The sequence below is a fragment of the Chanodichthys erythropterus genome, chromosome 17 (genome assembly GCF_024489055.1).
Source record: "Chanodichthys erythropterus isolate Z2021 chromosome 17, ASM2448905v1, whole genome shotgun sequence".
In the NCBI taxonomy this organism is placed as follows: Eukaryota; Metazoa; Chordata; class Actinopteri; order Cypriniformes; family Xenocyprididae; genus Chanodichthys; species Chanodichthys erythropterus.
The window spans coordinates 22054931-22075471 of record NC_090237.1 but is presented as its reverse complement, the minus strand read 5'-3'; the positions used below and the strand labels follow the sequence as shown (position 1 = coordinate 22075471).

General features: G+C 39.5%; 1 protein-coding gene across 1 annotated transcript; it reads left to right on the top strand.

The window, feature by feature from the left end:
* Positions 1 to 908: 908 nt before the first annotated feature.
* Positions 909 to 19188, top strand: akap1b (A kinase (PRKA) anchor protein 1b). The gene is made up of 11 exons (XM_067364993.1): positions 909 to 1044; positions 5427 to 6997; positions 11099 to 11232; positions 12042 to 12168; positions 12265 to 12392; positions 12723 to 12900; positions 12991 to 13141; positions 15711 to 15778; positions 15866 to 15939; positions 16030 to 16095; positions 16434 to 19188. The coding sequence occupies exons 2-11, from the start codon at positions 5452 to 5454 to the stop codon at positions 16494 to 16496; spliced, it is 2535 nt and encodes an 844-aa protein (XP_067221094.1). The 5' UTR covers positions 909 to 1044; positions 5427 to 5451; the 3' UTR covers positions 16497 to 19188.
* The last annotated feature ends 1353 nt before the right edge of the window (positions 19189 to 20541 follow it).

Here is a 20541-nt window from a genome sequence, read left to right as displayed (position 1 = left end):
CAATTTCTCATGGTAAAGAAGCTAACAGTTGAGTTTGTTTTGGTAATATTTCTAGTCATCCTATTTTTATACATTTAAAAATCAAAAGTATAACACAACTGCCACATCTGTTGCATTTGATTCAAAATAAGAGTAAAAAAAACAACTTTGTTAATGCAAATACCAAGAAGACAATTTGGTGGCTCAAAAAACATTTGGGAGGACCCAAATCTTTTGTCTTTGTTAACTATCAATTGTGAAATTGTCATTTCACAAGCTAAATAATGTGTATAGAATATTGTACAGATGCATTAGGGAAACTGTCAAATAACATGGATAAATAACCTATATTTTTTCATATGATTTTTAATATGTTATATATTTTTAATATATAGGTACTTTGCAAGTTCAGAATTTCATTTGTTTGACACGTTTTAATCACGTGTTTGCTTTTTCCCAGGTATCCTCAATATGGGGTCATACAAATTGCTTGTATAATAAGCTTTTTAAAATAGTTTTAGATGAAATATAGCACACTGTTTGGCGGATAACATATCTTTAAAAATATGCCAAACCTCCAATATACTGAAGTTTACCAGACGTTATCATATAACGTTACAGGGGCAAAGTTCAAAGTTTAGCAGCTAACTGTGTGATATAGCTAACATCATATAAGTGCTGCTCTTTTTGCTTGTTTAACTTTAACTGAAAACATATTTTGAGTCACCGTTACTTAAATCTATTTTAAAATCCGTCTGTCACGTTATAATTCCCTAAATTATGACAACTAAACGACGTCCCCAACAGCCTCGCGAAGTCCGAGACCACTATAATCTCGCGACATTTCCATACATTTACAGTGAGAGCGGACGTATCGCGAGATTTGATCAGCTGATGCGTCTCTGTTTTTAGAGTGTGCGTTCGGACGGTCAACACGTGGGGAGGAGAGACAAGAGGCACACACACATACACACACGAAGCGGGGGGACACGTTGGGATTGTGCTGGGCCTTGAATACGTAACATTAATATTATACGGTGGCGGTGCGAGGGACGCATAAACACAGTGAGTATAAATCGCGTGTTCGGGTTTCACTTCATTTGTGTTGATAGGTGAAGCTTATACCGCAAAGAGGGAGCCCATTTTAGCCGCCTCTCCTCATTAGTCCTGCTGTCTGGTGTTGTGCTATGATTAACATACAAAGTCTGATATTAACCAACCTAAATTAAACCATCTAATCTTGACAAACGGTTTCCACCTTCATTGGTTCGACAGTGTGTGTTTGACATTGCGCCAGTGCTATCCGCTATCCCGAAAACGCTTTAGCTACAGCGGCTAACAGTCGCCAGATCCGAGTTCATTCCTAATGGATGGTAGTCCTGCACGTCAATTAACTAAGAAATTATTAGACGTCATTATTAGCTAGTAAACCAGGTATCTTAACGGTCAAATCAACTTGACCACCTTGACCAGTGGAGTTAGCATGTTTTGGAACAAGTTACCTGTTTTTTAAGTCAGAAAGTCGACCAGGTTAGATGTTCCACAAAACTATCCTGACCATTTTAGGCTAGGTTGACAAGCTGGTAGCTGATTTGTTGCTGTTCCTACCCGCTAGAAACAATGATATTCCCAATAGGGAGTTGTAAGCTGGATATTTTTGAGGTCCAGTTCATAATGTTACTTGGGGCAATTGTAATTTGTGTGGTCATTCTGCAGAATGACAGGGAAAACACGCTCTCCTGCTTTGTTCTCTCGTCTTTGCGCCTTAAAGTCAACTCACACCTTCATTCAGCTGAATTATGTACCGAGGCACATGGACGAGCGGTTTCTGTGAACTCATGGATAATTCAGGGCCTCTCTGAACGAGGACTTGGTGGAGGGTTACCCTGCTGAAATCGTTTTAAAGTCGAGATACTTGAAGCGGTCAGTACTTTAGATTGAATAACTGCATTGGGTTGTAATTCATTCAGCGGCCTACCGCGCACACTGTAGGTCAATATCACCTCGCAAACTGGTCACGCGTGTTCTCCTTTATTTAATGACCTCGGTTATGTGTATGTTTCATTTCTGTCATAAACTGAAAGATCCTGCTTATATTTGACTAATTTCGCCCTTCGGTCCTTTTAGCAGCAGTGAACGGTTAGCTTGACTGCTAACGCACGCAGCATGCATTACAACCTCGCAGACATCTGGCGCAATGTGTATATTTCTCTCAGCCAAGACGTGCACTCTTATGCACTATTATATTGTGTTATATTATTGACTTTCGCTGCATTGCCGGTGCGGTAAAACGCGCACGTCACTTTTGTGGCTCTCCTCTCCACCAGCAGCCGGTGCGCGTTACGATCACCGCGCGTGCTGGAGGGTTCAGAGGTTCGCTTTTTGTATTCTGAATGCAGCAGCACTAGTAAGCCGCTTACTTGCGATCAATGGGTTCGTATGTAACGTGTTGCGCGAGTGACTAGCTACGGTGCCCTCTCCGTTATCTCTACACCTCCCCAAGGTCGAACAGCCACCGTGCAGCACGCGCTCGGTTCTCTTTCTATGGTCCGCTCGCTCGCGCACGCGCTCGCTCAGGCCATGATATGACAGCGAGCGTTAACTCGGCGAGCGTTTATTTAACCTCATGCTGAAGGTGAACACAGTCTTCCTGAATCAGTTTCGGTCCTAACTACAGCACGTGACTGTATTAGTTTAACGTGGCTTCTTGAAACGTGCTCTCGAGACTGATAGCGCTAACAAACAGTATAGTATTAATATTATGACTAAATAGCTTTGATTGTCTGACCAGCCCTCCATAGCTATTACCATTACAGCTTCATTTAGCCGAGAATAGTAATGGCTGTGGAGAGTGGGTCGTGGATGTTACTAATAATGTCTGAAATATAGAAATTTAGCGAATTGGAAGCTGTTTGTGGCACTTGGGGTACAAATTCTTTTATTTAATTGGATGTTTTTTTTTTTTATTTCAGAAGGTCAAGTTAAATGCTAAATTTGTTTTCATTTTCTAAGCGGTTAGCAGATTTTGCAATGGTGTCATCAAAATATGGGTTATGTCTGAATGTAAGACTACTACTTTTTTTTCTTTTTTTTTTTTTTTTAAACAAAAACTTTCTTATACAGCAATATTAAATAAATGTAATAATTGAACATGGTGTATGAAATGGGTTGGACAATACAACAGAATTGGTGTCAGCATTATAAATTTAACTCAAAGGGATAGTTCACCCAAAAATGAAAATTCGGTCATCATTTACTCACCCACAAGTTGTTCCAAACCTGTATGAATGTCTTTGTTCTGCTGTACGCAAATGAAGATATTTGGAAGAATGTCCATAACCAAACAGACCTCCCGTTGACTACCTAAGTGGTAAAAAGTACTATGGTAGTCAATGGGGAGCGAGATCTATACTTCCGAATATATCTTCCTTTGTGTTCAGCAGAGCAAAGATATTCATACGAGTTTAAAACGGCTTGAGGGTGAGTAAATGATGACAGAATTTTCATTTTTGGGTGAACTATCCCTTTAATGCTATCACTCAGTAGGGTGCTATGTCGTTTTTGACCAAATTTTGGTTTATGATATATATATATATATATATATATTTTTTTTTTTGCAAGGTTTGTTGTGATTTATAAACAGTTTATTTTCTTGCAGTGCTGTACAAAGGCTCCAAATGATATTTTGCGTGTAATGATATTTCACAGGGACTGCTACAACTTTGATGATATTGCTTGACATTGTTCCCGCTGATATAGTATATAAAAAATGATTTTGGATGCTATTACCGTGGTTCTTAAAGAGGGCTGTAGTCATCAAGTCCTCCTAATAATGAGAAATGGCCAAATTGCAAATAGTTCAAATTGATTATACTAAATTCTATTTATTTTACACTTTATTTTTTCCCCCCATAAATTTCTTTAAATTCTTTATTTAATTCTGTTATAGGAAAAAGAGCATTGCATCTTTTCTCCATGTTCAAAATATGGCTTTGTACTTATACTAAAAAAAGTTTTGAAAAACAGTAATATTTAGAACCAACTTTGATTTGAGTGTATTTGTTCATATGCTACGTGCTGTGAGGGGCAGTTGGGAGGCGGTTTTTGAAACCCTATCTGAAAGCTGAAGAGAAACGGAAACCCCTTTATCTTTGGTTACTATGTACAGGAGTGAATGGGAGGGGTTTGTATATGTGTTCCTCCTCTTCTGGAGACTGGGATATGCTGCTCCCATGATGGAAAGGCATGCACGAATGTCCTTTTTTAACTGAAAGGATGCCCCTCCCATTGAAGCAGTGAGGTAGACATGGCACGTAGCTCCCAGCAGCCTCTGAGGTTGAATGTCAGCCATGTGATATTGTCCCTGAAGTTTCAGCCTGGCTGCCCAGAAATTTACCCTCTCTCACTGTAAAGCTGCCTGACCAAAAGTTCTGCAAACAATGCTAGATGGAGTGCAATGTTAGTAAAGTTAAGATGTGCTTTTTTTGTTTTATTAAAGTTTCATGTCGATTGATTGCTTACATTATGATTGCATCTCATCTATTGTCTTAGGAAGGATACAGTTTTTAATTGCATACTATATAATTATCCATATGTGTATAATTCAAGGCGAGATTTAATGCCCATGCATCTTGCATAACCGTGAGCTAGTAATGAGTGACCAGGGTGTAATTTCCCAAGATGAGGATGAGTCACCCACTCTTTCACTTGTTCCCAAAGGCAACACATGTTAAACCAGAAATAAAACTTTTTATTACACATCTGTCTTGAATGCTTTCTGATTGGTCTGTCAAATGTTTGCACCTGGTTTCCAGCTAGAAATGCTTTGCTAGTTTAATGTCCCATATCACTGGTCTCTTCTTGCAAAATAAAATTTCAACTCATCAATATTTCATGTCCATTTATTCATTTAAATATTTAAGTAGCTGTGTCATTAGTCTTTTGGTTATTACAAAATAACTTGGTTGTGATCCTTAAGAACTAGCTTTGACTGCTAATATTAAAAATATTGGTTGTGTTATCTTTATTAGAAGATTTGCAATTTTGGTTGCATATCTAAATATAGTTTTAACCCCCATGTGTATTTTTTATTTGCATTAAACATTTAAATTAAAGAGAAAATTATTTATACTATAATGGGTAACAGGATTACCAATAGGTCAGATTCAACATCAGTAGTGGTTCGATACTAAATTTTTATTTTTGGTTATTGATAAACTGTACTTTTATGTTAAAGTAATACATTATATAAATGTAATATACATGTTTTTTTTTTTTTTTAAATTATGTACATTTTAACTTTGGTTTTAGGATAGAATGGTTCTGCTAAATGAGTATGTCAAGTTTATGTTCTGTCCATTATAGTGCAACGTCACGGCACTGTAATTTGCTGTGTTACATCTTGTTTGACACGTTTTGACTAACTTGTTTCTTTTCTTGATCTGCAGGTGTAGCTGCTAGGGTCTAGAGGAGATGCCACTGAGGTTCCGGTCCTTTGTTCCGTATACGCTTCCTGGAGTGCTGGCGCTCATAGGCTGGTGGTGGTACATCTCCCGCAAGAAAGAGCGAATCACCAGCCACGACAGTGAGGAGGGGTCAGTTATGGGCTTGCGGACCTCCTCTGGAGAGGGCAGCAATGGGATGGTTGACAAGAGCTGCCCTGCAGCCAGCAGCACACACCGTAGAACCAGCCGAGACAGAGTCAAGGCCAAAGAGCACAAGCCTGTTGAGCAGGAAGTTGTAGCGGAGATTCACACGCCGGTGCTAAAAGCCACTGCGGGAGAGGCTCTTGGCGCCCCTCCAGTTGTCTTGGCAAGTGGACAGCTAAATGCTCCTCAGAGCGGTGCAAAATCAGTGCCCCCACAAACCCACCCAGAGACCACCAGGCAGTCGACTCCTGTGTCATCTTCAACCCCAACAAAAACAGTGGAGGAGAGCCCTCATCACAAAGGACCAGAAGCCGCCACTGACAGCAAACCCTCAAGCCAGTTACCGCCAGATCTAGCAAGTACTGCTGGTTCAATCAAGAAGCAGGTCGATAACCAACCACTAATTAGACAACGTCCTGCAGAGCTAGCTAAAGCAGAGCGACCTGAACCTGAGGGAGAGGTGGCCACTGAAATCTCGGTAGTAACTTGTGCTCAGAATCTGCCAGCTGACATTACAAAAGTTGAGCTGGCCTCTGCTGCATCCTCAGTGGAAGGTGAGACTGTCTTGCTGGAGACCTGCAGCCTAAAAACACCTCTGACTTTGACCTCGTTCCCCAACTCCACCAGTACACCCCTCTCAGAAAGCTCCACGGAGGCCCAGCACCAAGAAAATGGAGACCTGGGCCTACCAGCTGAGACCAGTCCAGACATGCAGGAGCTCCAGCGTCTCGCGGCGGGGCTGATCACTGAGGTCATCTCGGCAGCCACCCAGGAGGTCATGGCGGTCAGCAGCTGTGAGTCCCGGTACAGCAAGGGCCCTGAAGAGGCCAACAGCAGCATGCCAGCTGTAAATGGCAAGGAAGTAGAGTCGTGTGTACCTCCTGAAAGTACAGAAAGTGAAGAGTCTCGGGCGGCGCAGATAGCGGAAGAGATTGTTAATGGTTGTCTGGCACCTTCGCTCTGGAAGATGCCAGAGAATGAGAAGGAAAAAGCCTTGTTGACTGTGCCGTCTGGGGGACAGTTGGAGTCAACGCCAGTTCTGGCCAAGCTGCAGGCAGAGGAAGCTCTGGTTGAGGACTCAGGATGTAGCACGTGCCAATCCGAGGATGGCGTCAGCAGTGAGGACCTCCAAAGCACGGGATTGTCCTCGACAGTGTTTGAAAGCAAGGAGGACCTCATTCAAATTTCAGGGACTTGTAGGGCCTCAGAGGGTCATGGAGATGGACTACAGGAGAGTCTTGCTATAATTGCTCCTCAGGAGTCCCCGCTTACCGCAGAAAATGTTGCTACAGTTTGCGAAGCTGCACGGTTGAATGGAACAGGCCTTAGGAATGGCACCACTAGCGAGGTAGACGCTGACCAGTCAGGAGGTGAGTTTAAGTTCTTAAGAATTTAACACTAGGGCTTAAAGGAATGAAAATTCTGTCATTTACTCAGCCTCGAGATATTCCAAACCTTTTTCACTTACTTTCCTCTGTGGGAGCCAAAAAATATAGTGATTTACACTTGAATCAATTGTAGGTGTGTTGGATAATACAATATAAACTATAAAAATATAACTTTCGCATACTGCTAAAATTTGCATAATCACAATTATTTAATGGGGTCCTTGATTACTCAAAGTTCAATGTAAAGGGAGATATTTTCTTTTATAGAAATCGCTTACAACAAGGACAACAAATGGCTGGTAGGGACCACAACAAGCTTCTTCCCGGGTTGGTGACATCACAAACCCTAAAGTTCAGTAGCCCCGCCCACTGATTCAAGCACGACAGGTAGTAGTAGGTAAATAACAGACGTGACGCTAACACTGGTTCGAGCATCTAAGCAATAAACATGCCTTTGAAGAGTGCAAAATATTGTGCAGTGCCATACACAGTAGCTGCATTGGATTTGCCTTCTATTTTTGATCCGACAGGAACGGTGCAACACACTTATGAGAGTATTTATTGTGTCACTATTGCTTTGTTACAGATCATTTGATATGTACGGATTAACCTGTATGTCTAACCAAAATCACCAGTGATTTCTGATATGTAATGATTAATGTAGGCCTACAGTCAGATGTTTTTGTCTCAAAATCGTTTGTCAGTAAATCAAACCAGTGACTAAATAGTCAACTTCACATTGTTTCTCTTAGTAGGTTGAAAAATAATCTGTCATTTAAACTGTGATAATAAAATCATATATAGAAAGCGATCAAATAACGCTCCCTTTACAATCACAGGAACTGTCAATCAAGCAGTGCAAGTGTCCTGGACACTCGACAAAACTGTTAGATTCAATGAATCTCTTATTTACATTGTGTTTGCACTGTTAGTTATGATAAAAGCAAAAACCATATTGTCGTGCAGAAATTGCCTTACAATGATGAGATCACTGCATTCATGCACTCAACATGTCTGTGATCAGCTACATCCTCATCACTGCAACCTTTCATGCCATGATCTAAATATAATGCTATAATCACTTTTCATAAACATTGAGAACTGTAATAGTAAAAAAGTGTGTTTTTGAGAGAATTCCACATGAAATACAGACACGCCCCTTGAAACAGAGCGTTCAAATCAGAGGGCTAAAATCAGGGCAGGAAAAATGCCTTTTATTAAATTATGATTTCATTTTATTTTATTTATATAATTATAATATAATTATATTTTTTGGTCTGTACATTTAAAGTCAGTGGGGTCCATTGTTGTTTTTGACCCCATTGATTTTATAATTACATGGATAAAACAGTTGAAACATTCTTTACAATATCATCTAATTTGTTTTTCACAGGAGGAAAAAAAAAACAGGTTGAAAATATGTGGGAGAGTAAAAGATGACAGAATTTTTATTTTGAAGTACCTTAATTTTAAAATAAATTGAATTCACATTCACAATGAATTCCATTCATTTCAGCAGTCTCAAAGCATCTCTATTATTAGTATTGCACACATCACATGAACTCTTGGGAGATTGTTTGATTGCGCTTTGCTTAATGGTGTGGGATGTGGTACGCTTATTGTTCATTAATGGCTCGTTTCCACAGAGCGGTACGGTTCAATACAGTACGGTACGCAATTTTTGCCGTTTCCATTGTCAGAAGTTGTGAATGGTACCCTAAATCCGAACCGTACCAATTTTTTCGGACCCTTCTGTTGGGGTACCTAGTAGAGGTATGCGTATTCGTACTGAACGGTTCATGGGGCAACCGTGCCATATGTAGCCTTTTGGAATACACTCGGCAAAGGGAGCGGCGTAATTTCCTCCTCCTTCAGCTAGGATGTTCCCGTGACAACTCGGCACAGTGTCCGTCAGCAGATGTTGCTGTTTTAACGGCATAATCCTTTTTTCTTTTTTTTTTTTTTTTTTAAATCCTTACTGATGCAAATAAAAAAAACGTACATTTTATATTTTAAGAAGTTTTTAAAATATGCAATATAACTTTTAAAAATATAAATTGTATATTTATCTATGCCGGCGCTGCGTTGTCACGTAAACATCCCAGCAGATGTTTGAAGATGAGGAAATTACGCTGCTCCCTTTGCCAAGTGCATTCCAAACGGGTACATACGGCACGGGCGTGCCCTGCTCACATAGGGATGATCACATAGGGCATTGTGATGATCACTTTCACTTGGAATTTGCCCCGTGAACTGTTTGGTATGAATACACGTACCGTTACACCCCTACTACCTAGCACAATAGTACCAATAGTACTGGTAGCAAAAGGGTGGAGCTACACTCACTGCAGAAATTTGATTGGTTGACAGAGAGCCGTCATTTTCACATGCTACAAGGAGAATGACAACACAAAACCGTTGCAACAATACCATGTATTTTTCGTCTGTTTTTTAGTCCGGTCTTTGCTCAAACAAAGCTGCTGTATGTCCTCCATTGTTTACTGTCACTTTCTTCTTCAATGACGTTGATCGCTACTTTCTGGCATACACCACGCCTATCAAGTAAGGGTACTGTTGGCGGTGGAAACGCAAGCCAGATCAGGGTTTACCATCCTGAATCGTACTGTACTGAACCATACCGCACCGCTCGGTGGAAACGAGCCATAATGCAGAGCAGTCTATGTTTGCTTTTTCCCCATGTAGACCCATGTAGCATAATGTCAAACATTTTCACTTGTGCAAATCTAACTTCCACAAAGGTTTTCCTTCAAAATGAAGGTTCAACGGATTGGCACCATTTACTGACGTACATAATGTTTTCAATTGGCTTTGTTTTTGTGTTTAAATCCAACCAGTGTCAATCCACTTCTTGACATTTGGCCAGATGTAGTAGTGCAAAAAAGCCTGAGTCAAGGATACCTCTCAAACTGTGAATAGACACTCTGGAAACCTCAGATGCTCAAATTCCCAAACAGCGTATGTTACATGAGCACAACCGCATGTGCACAGCTGTTTTTACCGCTCCCTACTACAGCAAATTCCTTACATGGATATCAGTGGTGTCTTGCTTTTTAAACTTCAGAGCAGGTGCTAGAAATGGCCAGTAGTTGGTCTGTTATTAGTTAGGCTATTCAACAGATGTTTTTACCAGAAATTGGCGCTACCGACACACTGGCCATTTTCAATGAATGTATTTAAGGCAGAGTGAGTATGTTTCTGTTGATTTGATGACAGGAAGCACCTGTCTGGGGGGTGTGAGTGATTTGCCTGAACCCTTGTGAGGTGTTGCCACACCAGCTGCTGCTCTCTGATCCTTCTCCTGCCATATTGTGACCTGAGAAAGATGTGGAGACTGGCAGCACCTAGTGTCTCAGCCCGTCCTCTCTTGAATGAAACCAGAAAATGTAACAGACCCTTGATGCTTCTTTCCCGTTAGTTAAATCTGAGTAAATGGGCAATTGTTGTTGCTGTCAAGTAGTAGGAAAAGTGTCACAAGCTTACTGCGTTAATGGTATAAATCAAGAACAATAGCGCGTCCTGAGGGAAGAGGCTGGTTGTTTTGTTTGTCAATGGTCCTTGTCAGCTGTATTAGTTGTGTTTGTTATTGTTACCCCATGGTTACTTAGCAAACAGTGATCACCTGGCTAAGCAGGCATTCACGTTCAGTCTGTTAAAGAGTGGTCTGTTTAGACCCCCTGAAAGTCATTGATTTGGGTTGCAGTAATGTTGTTGGGAGAATATGTGGAATGGATGCCCTTTTTTTCCTAACTATGCTAACAATAGTTTTTACTATATCCAGATCATCTTGGGATTAGTTGCAGGTGATTATTGATTTCTTTAAGATGGCAGGCCTTTTGCATGTTATACATATATTTAAATATATTTATTTGATTTTATTTTCTATATTTTACCTTTTTATGTGTCTCTCTATACGCATACTATATAATATTTCAGTGAGATGCGGATCATCTCGACTATGTATTTAATCAACTAAGTCAATTTTTCAAATTTGCTGAAATAAATGAAATTATTCTACATGTTTATACTTTGACACAGCTGACATTTGTGTTTCTTTCCCAACAGGTTCAGATGTGAATAGCATGGATTCAGTGGACAGCTGTTCCACCTTGGGGGCGGGAGACGGCCAGCTGAGTGGCAGCCAGACCTGTCAGTCACAGAGCTCAGAGCTTATTGTGTGGGAAATTGAGGTGCCAAAGGTGAGTTTCCATTAAATCCTGATTCTGATTCACATTATTCTACTTCCATCAATCAAAAGTTTTTCTAAAACCATTTTAGAATGAAGAAAAACTCAACAACCCTTTATCTAAGGCTGCGTTTACACTTGGCATTAACATGCGACCTGTATCCGGATGTTGTCCACATACACATTGAAAAGACAAGTGTAAATGCACTTCTGATTGGAATGTTATATGATCAGTGTGTCCCGGTCCAGAGATAGTCAAGGACGATTGTGATCGGATCTCCGTGCAAGATCATCCGCTGGAAGCTAGTTATTTTAATTTATAAAGTTTTAAATATGGATATTGTTTTCTTACAAAAACACTTTGCTTCAGAAGGCCTTTATTAACCCATTGGAGTCGTTTGGATTACTTTTTTTTTTTTTTTTTTTTTTACTTCAAAACGTGCCCCTGCCATTATAAACCTTGGAGGACTAAGGATATTTTTAAATATATCTCTGATTGTATTTGCCTGAAAGAAGATAGTCATATACACCTAGGATGGATTGAGGGTGAGTAAATCATGGGATAATTTTATAATTTATAATTTTTGGGTGAACTATCCTTTTAATGTGAACAAATGTAAACGTGCCGTGTCCGGATTGGCTAATGGTCTGATCTGCTTGATCGGATCACAGTGATCACATGTTAATGCTAATTGTAAAAACAGCCTAAATGTCAAAGCACAGAGCAACATTTGTAAACACAATGGCCAATGACATATGAATGCATTGGCCATGAACTCATTAAAACTTGTCTATATCTCTGGTTCTCCTCTGGTTTTGTAGCATCTAGTGGGACGGCTAATCGGCAAACAAGGGCGATACGTGAGCTTCCTAAAGCAGAGCTCTGGTGCTAAGATCTACATTTCAACCCTGCCTTACACTCAAGAGTTTCAGATCTGTCATATAGAGGGTAAGTCAGTCTCTCTGAAGTGCCATACTTTTCCAGTTCAGCCATAGCCTCTTTGAAAGCCATAGCCTCTTTGTTTTTGTTCTGGTTGGTTTTTAGGAACCCAGCAGCAGGTAGATAAGGCGCTAGCTTTGATTGGGAAGAAGTTTAAAGACTTGGACCTGACCAACTTGTACGCCCCACCGCCCCCACCACTAACGCTACCCTCTCTGCCCATGACTTCCTGGGTAAGATTGGCTCCTTTTCCCTCTCCTGCATACTATCCCTCTTCTGCAGCTACCTTTTAAGGCAGCATTCTGACTCTTATGCATCACTCTGCTAACAATTTCTGTGTTAATTGTACATATGATTTTTTTTGGTTGTTGTTGTTGCATAAATGATCATATTAAATTCAATAGGACAGTTTCTGTAAGACTGGATTCATTAAGGTTTTACGTATTTATTCTGGTCCTGTTTCTTAAATAAAATCGAACTTCAACCAAACAACAAAAAGACATCCGATTATTCCTGGATTTTGACATAATAACATAGTGTGTCATTTGATCTTTCTGGTACAGCTTCTGTTGCCCAATGGGGTGACGGTGGAGGTGATCGTGGTGAACATTGTATCAGCTGGTCACCTGTTTGTCCAGCAGCACACTCACCCTACGTACCATGCCCTGCGCAGTCTGGACCAGCAGATGTACCTGTGCTATTCACAGCCCGGCACTCCCCCATTACCATCACCTGTTGAAGGTAAGATGCTCCCCTTTTTCTCTTTTCACATTCCTCATTCTGCAGAGAATTATTTTCTCATTTTCTCATTTTCTCTCATCTCTTTTCCAGTTGGAGTGATTTGTGCGGCCCCAGCTGTCGATGGAGCCTGGTGGCGAGCGCAGGTCATTTCCTTCTACAAAGATTCAACCGAAGTGGAAATCCGATATGTTGATTATGGAGGCTACGACAGAGTCAAGATTGACACCCTTCGACAGATCAGGTTTATTGATCCCTCTCCCCTTTCATTTTTCACCTCTCCCACTCATCTGTGCTCTGAAAATTAGTAAAAATGTGCACACTTTACTGGAAAGTTCTTAATTAGGGCTGTCAGTAGATTACAATTTTTAATCATGATTAATCACATCCTTATGAAATTAAGCACACACCATTTTATCTTGTTTAACACGTTCATTTTGTCATCATTTTCTATATAGTGAAATGTGTGTGTGCATAAATAGCCTACAATGTGCGATCAGTGCATCAGGAATGCACATAGTTTGTTTGGGCATCAAACAGTTGTCTTTACCTGCAGTTGTCTTTACCTTGATTGCAGTCCCTGATCCATCAAAACTTTACTAGCAAGACACTGGTTTGCTTTATCCAGCTGAAATACATAGAATCACAAAATGACAGCTTGTTTTAAAGCAAAATGCACACTGGAATGAATAATTTACTGAAAACGCAAGTCTCTATTCTCTCGGCAATCTCTGATGTAATCTTCCTGGTTTTCTTTACATTAGCGCTGTTTTAGACTGATTGTTTGAATGAATTTGCTTACTGGATCATTGGACTAAACTTTTCTGGAGTTTAGTGGCTTAAAATGAGCTGATCACAAAAAGGGAAGTGAAATTGGGTTAAATAGAAATGTCTGCCATCTGCCATATTGGAACAGGTAAAGCCAGTCCGTCAAAACTCAAGAGCAAGTAGACTCTGCGACTGCAACCATAGTTAGGAGCATGTATGAATATCTAAATCTGCAATAGACTTCAGCAGATGATTTTGCTAAACTAACACACGATACAAGATGAAGGCGTCCGCTAACACTGCGCTAAAAAGTTATCATAGTTTTTAACCCTGTAATATTGAGTTTGTACATATAAAAAGCACAAACCAACACATTCTCACCTGTAAAAGTGTATCCCATTTCTTTGGGAATTTAAAACTTTAAATTAAAATTTTTACAACCAGAAGCTCCACAATGTTGTGGCATCATTGATTCTTGCTATGAGTGATAACACGTTGACCATTCCAAGATGGCGGGTGTGCCAACATGTCTGGAGCGGTCAAATGTGGTATCTACGTATACATATCTATGGTTACAGGTATTTGCACCATTGTAGATGTTTAGCGTGATAAACTCCCGACTTTTAATATCATGACTTAAATTGTAAGTGACACAATTACATGTGCTTCAGTAATTTATTTTCGTTAAATTATTATAACGTGTTAAAGATTTTGAATTAATCACCACATATGTCAACATGTTAATGTTGACAGCCTTATTCTAAATATTTAAGTAAACAACGTTATCATGCATTGTCCATAACACAAAATGTTACACAGAAATACAGGTAATTTGCATTATTTCCAGTGCTTCCTACTTGTTTGAAATAATATACTTGCGGTGGTAGCCGGGTGAAAAATCCTCCTATTACCCACTGCCCAAAAATGGTCTACTACATGTGACAAACAATGTGTGTGTGGGTTTTTTTTTTTTTTAAAGAGTTTTTATTTATTGAAGTTGATTTTAATTACATAGCATACTTTTACATTTAATTACATACTAATATTATTATGCATTGTAAATTATGCAAAATTACAGCATTTAAATGGTTCTCCGTTTCCTATGTTCTCCTTGCTATGTCATATAGTGTCTCTCTCAGTGAATGTGACACAGATTTTACGAGTAAAATTTATATAATGAATAATATACATGTCAAATAATGTTCTTGGTCTTTCTTCCTGTGGGGGAGACTACAATAATTTACTATGACTTTAATGGAAGTCATATTAAATACAATTTGTGTAACCAAAATAGCAATAATGCCCAGAAGAAGAAAAATTGTGACTTTTAATTATAAACAAGCCTGAAATACACCGGGACTCTTATTTTGAAACGTCTACACAATTGCGGGCTGATATTTCAGATTCTTATAACCGTCTAAAACATATTATATAAAGGCCACATTGTGTTTGACATTGTCATAATTCATCAACTTGAGTTAATCAGCAATCACTTGGCATAAATCTGCGCTTTTCATTGATTGTGAATCACTTTGAAGCAGTCTGAAGCGCTGTTGCGCGAGCATGTAGAACGCGCAACAACGCCGCCTTGTGACTTTGCAACATGCAGCGCTCTTTGTGAAATATCCACCGCAACTCTGCAGAGCACGTGGGAATTGCGAGTAAACAGTTCTGACGCACAAGTAACGAGCAGGTACGATACGCGTAGGGCGAGGGGAGATTTTCCACTAGTTAATCGATCACGGATAGTTTCATTATCTTGGGTAGATACAAAAGTATCATAAAAAGTATTATAAAAATAATAAAAGCAGAAATGTGTCTCCAAATATACTTGGGCGGCCATTAATATACCTAGGCGACCCGCCTAAGTAAAGTCTGTGTGGGAAGCACTGATTTTTATGCAGTTATGATGGCAGTACATGATATGATTGGTTGAAATAATCATGATCAACCTCGCACCTTTAGATAATGTTCTCATTTTTTTCAGTATTTTGTTTTTTTAATCATAGTCTTCTGCTGTGGACCCACCTAACTTTCTTTTTCAGGTCGGACTTCGTGACATTACCGTTCCAAGGAACAGAAGTGTTATTGGACAACATTGCCCCACTTCCAGGTTTGCCTTGTTCTTTTAAATCTTATAAGTTGAATTTTTCATCACCTCGTCCCAGCTGGATCTCACTGTTATTCACATCTTCATTAGGAGAGGATCGGTTCTCAGCAGAGGCCAATTCTGCGCTGGAGGAGATGACAAGAGGGGTTCCAATGCTGGCACAAGTGAGTCTTTAAATCATTCATTAATGGATGACATTTATGTTAATGCTGTTTAAACCAACAGATCATTCAATGGGCAATTTTCTCATATAGGTCACCAACTACGACAATAATACAGGACTTCCTTTAGTACACATGTGGAACATGGTGGGAGAGGAGGTAAAATTATCATCATTATTATCATTTTTTAAAAATTGTATTATTAATGGGAAAGGAAGTAAAATTATTAAAAATATATATATTTTTTACACACCCTCAAATTTCATTCCTGTATGTTTTCATTTATTTTTTGGAGCACAAAAGGGTGTTGAGCAGAATCTAACCCTTTTAATGGATAAAACTTGAGTTTTGACAGAAGAAAACGTGAAATATTGAAAAACTGTGGTCAGTCTCAGTTCTGTTCCCTCATTTTGAGGGTTGTCTTTCATGCTTCACATTTGTCTTCGATAATGAGTCGCATGAATAACATGATGATACTTGGTTCCTTTTTTTTGTAGCTGGTCCTGCTCAACCGCACTTTGGCAGAGCGAGGTTATGGCACCTGGGTGGACAGTTTCTGATCCTCCAGAGCTCCCTCGCTCTCCTCTCCTAACTCACCTCGTGGCCCACCTGCCCCTTAATTATCATCACTCATCATGAATATCAGCAGGTTCTGTCCTCCTCACCCCACTGTGTCCTCCACCACCTCCTACCTGAAGTGCGTATCACTGGCTCCGGGAATTTCTTTTTTGGTTTGCTGTCCCCTCCATCCTGCCTTTTCCAATTTTCATTTTTCTTTTCTATCCCCTTGCATAAGAAATCAATGAACTGTATGAAAGGAAGAAAAAAAATGACTGAACAACCAACAAGGACTGAAGTTTTCTTGACTCTGTGCTCCTGTAAATTTAAATATTGTAACTAAATAAAGGTTAATCATGTTTTCCGTCCGATCAGACTCCTTCCAGCACAAAAAAACAACAACAAAACAGACTGGATCATCATGCCGTGGATGAAAAATCTGTAGTAATAAAAAAGTACATCTGTGAAGATAACCATGGTGCAGTTAAGACTCAATGTTGTTGCTGCTGATGTAATCCTGAGACTTGAGACATCATGTTTGCATTTACGTTATCACAGCTTCGTCCCAGTGTTTCACTTTCCAGCCAGGTGGGTCTCTGTACAGTCCGGCAAGGAATACATGACCACGGTTCCATGTCCTTCATCTCGATGTCTGTCTGTACAACAGTGTGGCCTTAAGAGGGTAATACTCAGCCCATCTTGTGATCTCCCTCTTCACCACACTCTGGATCTGTAGGAATCCAACTGCCTTCAACATCAATAGGCCTGACACTAAGCATCACTTCATTTACTTCACTGAGTCAGTTAATCCAGGAGACGTCTGTGCCCTCCTGACCTTTGGGCCTTTTTAGGAAAGACTACACTAAAGTCTTCAGCCCTAGAGGGACACTAGAGCTTGAATGGTGCTGCAGTAGATGACAAAAGGGCATGTACGCCTAATTCTTATCTGTGGAGACACTAAAAGAATGACTACAAAAACCAGAACACTACTGCGTGATGGGGACAGCAGGGCACTTCACTTCTGGGTGGATAAATTGCATTCAGTGGGTCTGTGTGTTTTTGTATGCATGTAATTCTGCTCCAAAGCACGTTGAGTCACATGTCGCATTATCATCAGTGTGATGGGCTGCTTGCTTTCGTCTCACTCAAGATCAGTCTCGCAATAACATCACGTCTAGTAGACGCATTGCCATTAATGTCTCTTTGCATTCTGTAAATAACATGTTACAACTGTGTCCAATCCCAACAACCCACCCAATTGGCTCCTAGGAGAAGCTGTCGATACACCTACCTGTGTTGGAGTAAAGCTTTAAGCCTTATCCATTGCTATATATATATATATTTTAAGTTGGTTTTACCTGGGATGTAATTAGGTCTGCTTTATCACTGTATAATTTGTTAAAGTATAATGACACAAAGATTAATATTCCTTTTTTTTTTTTTTTTTGTATATTTTCATTGGTCATGCTCTTTCAGTTGTTTAATTGTTTTTTGGCTAAGGCTCGTCCCTTTTTCTGCTGCTGAACTAATGTTGTTGGACTCCAGAATGTCTAAGGGCGTCCTTGCATAGGAAATTTCCAGGCTTTTTGTTCGGTTATGGTTGGTTTGATTAGTTTCGATTGCGGTTAGCCTCTAATGCTCTTGCTAAATTTTCCAGTGTCAGAAATGTATAAAAGCTCCCTGTTACTTGATATATTTGGCTTCTCCAGAAAAATTCTGGACAAAAACAACGTTTTTTTTTAAAACTATTTTGAAACGATAATACACCTTGCTCACTTTAGTATGGAGCACTAAGTATGTGTAAACTGGCAGCGTCGGAAAGTAACGTCGACTGAAAGAAAGCCGTTTTAGACGTCTGTGAGGGGAATTACACGGTTTTCCACTATGCTGCGAGGCTTTTTGCAGTATTTCCCCTCACAAGGTCTTGTTTGTTCTCTCTTACGTTCATCTCAGGTATGAGCTTTTCATTTATTACCTTTTTGTGTTCGAGGAGAGTTATTAGTCTCATACTTTCAGTGATGTACTTTACCTGTGTGAACGCGCGCGGCCCATTGTAGGTATATCTGCACTACAGTAGGTGAATGAATAAGGAACCACACCGACCTCAGATCCGAAGCGTTTCATTGTTCTGTCTTTAGGTCTGTATTTGTTTTACGGTTAATGTCTTGATCAAGTCCAGTTAACCTCTGCATACTCTCATATCTTCACTGACATGGCTTCCTACCACCAGTTCAAATGTGTACGCATCCATGTTCCTACCCGCTCTTGTGTAATGAAAAATCACGCTACTTTAGACTTGTCCAGGCGTGTGTATATATATATAAGATGTTTCACTGTACTTTTGTAAAACACTTGGACGAGTGTAGGAAGCAAAAGGGAACATTTTTTTTTTTCCACCTTCCAAAATCTGTTCATTTGTTCTCTGTTGGTAGGAATGGTTTGCAATGTTTGCTTAGCTAGAAAATTAATCATTTGATTATTTAAATGAGTGTAAGAATTACTGCATAGACATGTACAGGTCAGTTTTTGCCAGACTCATTACAAGGTTTGATTCTTTGGTTGTACAGATCTATTGAAAAGAGAATAAAGTTATTAAAAACATTTAATGTTCTTAAAATCTTATTTTAGTTATGAAATCATTGTGGCTTGGCTTGTAATATATTGTACCAAACAAAGAAAGTATTTTGCTCTGAAGATAAAGCCTTGTGGTTAAATGCTTAATTTAAAGACGCAAGTAACAGTGACTGTATAAATGTATCTAGAGGATATTTTAAAGGGTTAGTTCACCCAAAAATGAAAATGTTATTACTCACCCTCATGTCATTCCACACCTGTAAGACCTTCGTTCATCTTTGGAACACAAATTAAGATATTTTTGTTGAAATTCGATGGCTCAGTGAGGCCTCCATAGCCAGCAATGACACTTCCTCTCTCAAGATCCATTAATGTACTAAAAACATTTAAATCAGTTCATATGAGTACAGTGGTTCAATATTAATGTTATAAAGCGACGGGAAAGTTTTTGGTGTACCAAAAAACAAAAAAACGACTTTTATAGTGATGGCCGATTTCAAAACACTGCTTCAGGAAGCTTCTGAGCTTTATGAATCTTTTGTGTCGAATCAGCGGTTCGGAGCTCCAAAGTCCCGTGATTTCAGCGGTTTGACATGCGACCCGAATCAAGATTCATAATGCTCCGAAGCTTAATGAAGCAGTGTTTTGATCACTATATAAGTCGTTTTTTTGGCGCACCAAAAATATTCTTGTTGCTTTATAATATTAATACTGAACCACTGTACTCACATGAACTGATTTAAATATGTTTTTAGTACATTAATGGATCGTGAGAGAGGAAATGCCATTGCTGGCTATGCAGACCTCAGCGAGCCATCGCATTTCAACAAAAATATCTTAATTTGTGTTCTTAAGATGAACGAAGGTCTTACGGGTGTGGAACGAAATGAGGGTGAGTAATAAATGACTTTATTTTAATTTTTGGGTGAACTAACCCTTTAAGTTATCTTCTAAAGTTTGGGGTCAGTAAAATTTTGGATTCATTACCTTTCTCTTACTTTCTAAAATTCTAAAACTTTCTCTTCAAGCATCAATATAATGTTTCTTGATCAGCAAATCAGCATCATAGAATGATTTCTGAAGGATCATGTGACACTGAAGAAAATTCAGCTTTGCAGAAACAGTCAGTAGTTCTTTTTCTTAACCTGTAGAGGGAGTTAAATACCATTTTATGATCATGCTTCTCTCCAAGGCTGAGTTCATGCATTTGAGCGGTGTAATCCCAACAATGACATTTCTAAGAACAAGGATATTCTCTCAGACGTGTCGGTGTAAACACTTCTAAATGAGAGACCTCTTTTATCCATCCTAATTCGGCAGCATTAGTTGACGAATCGTCTCTATTTGCTCTACAGCTAAAGTGGAGCTAGTCTTCCAGTTGACTTTTAATAGAGGAAGGTATTTAGCTTTTTTTTAAAACTCTCTGCACTCTGCTGCGGCTGACACAGGGACAATAAGTGACACTTGTACCTG

Bases quoted from the DNA above. Each gene is read 5' to 3' on its own strand.
- akap1b (XM_067364993.1), top strand. From the start codon at position 5,452: ATGCCACTGAGGTTCCGGTCCTTTGTTCCGTATACGCTTCCTGGAGTG. The intron at 12,393-12,722 runs GTAAGATTGGCT...TTTCTGGTACAG, and splicing joins CTCTGCCCATGACTTCCTGG to CTTCTGTTGCCCAATGGGGT. The intron at 13,142-15,710 runs GTTTATTGATCC...TTTCTTTTTCAG, and splicing joins GACACCCTTCGACAGATCAG to GTCGGACTTCGTGACATTAC.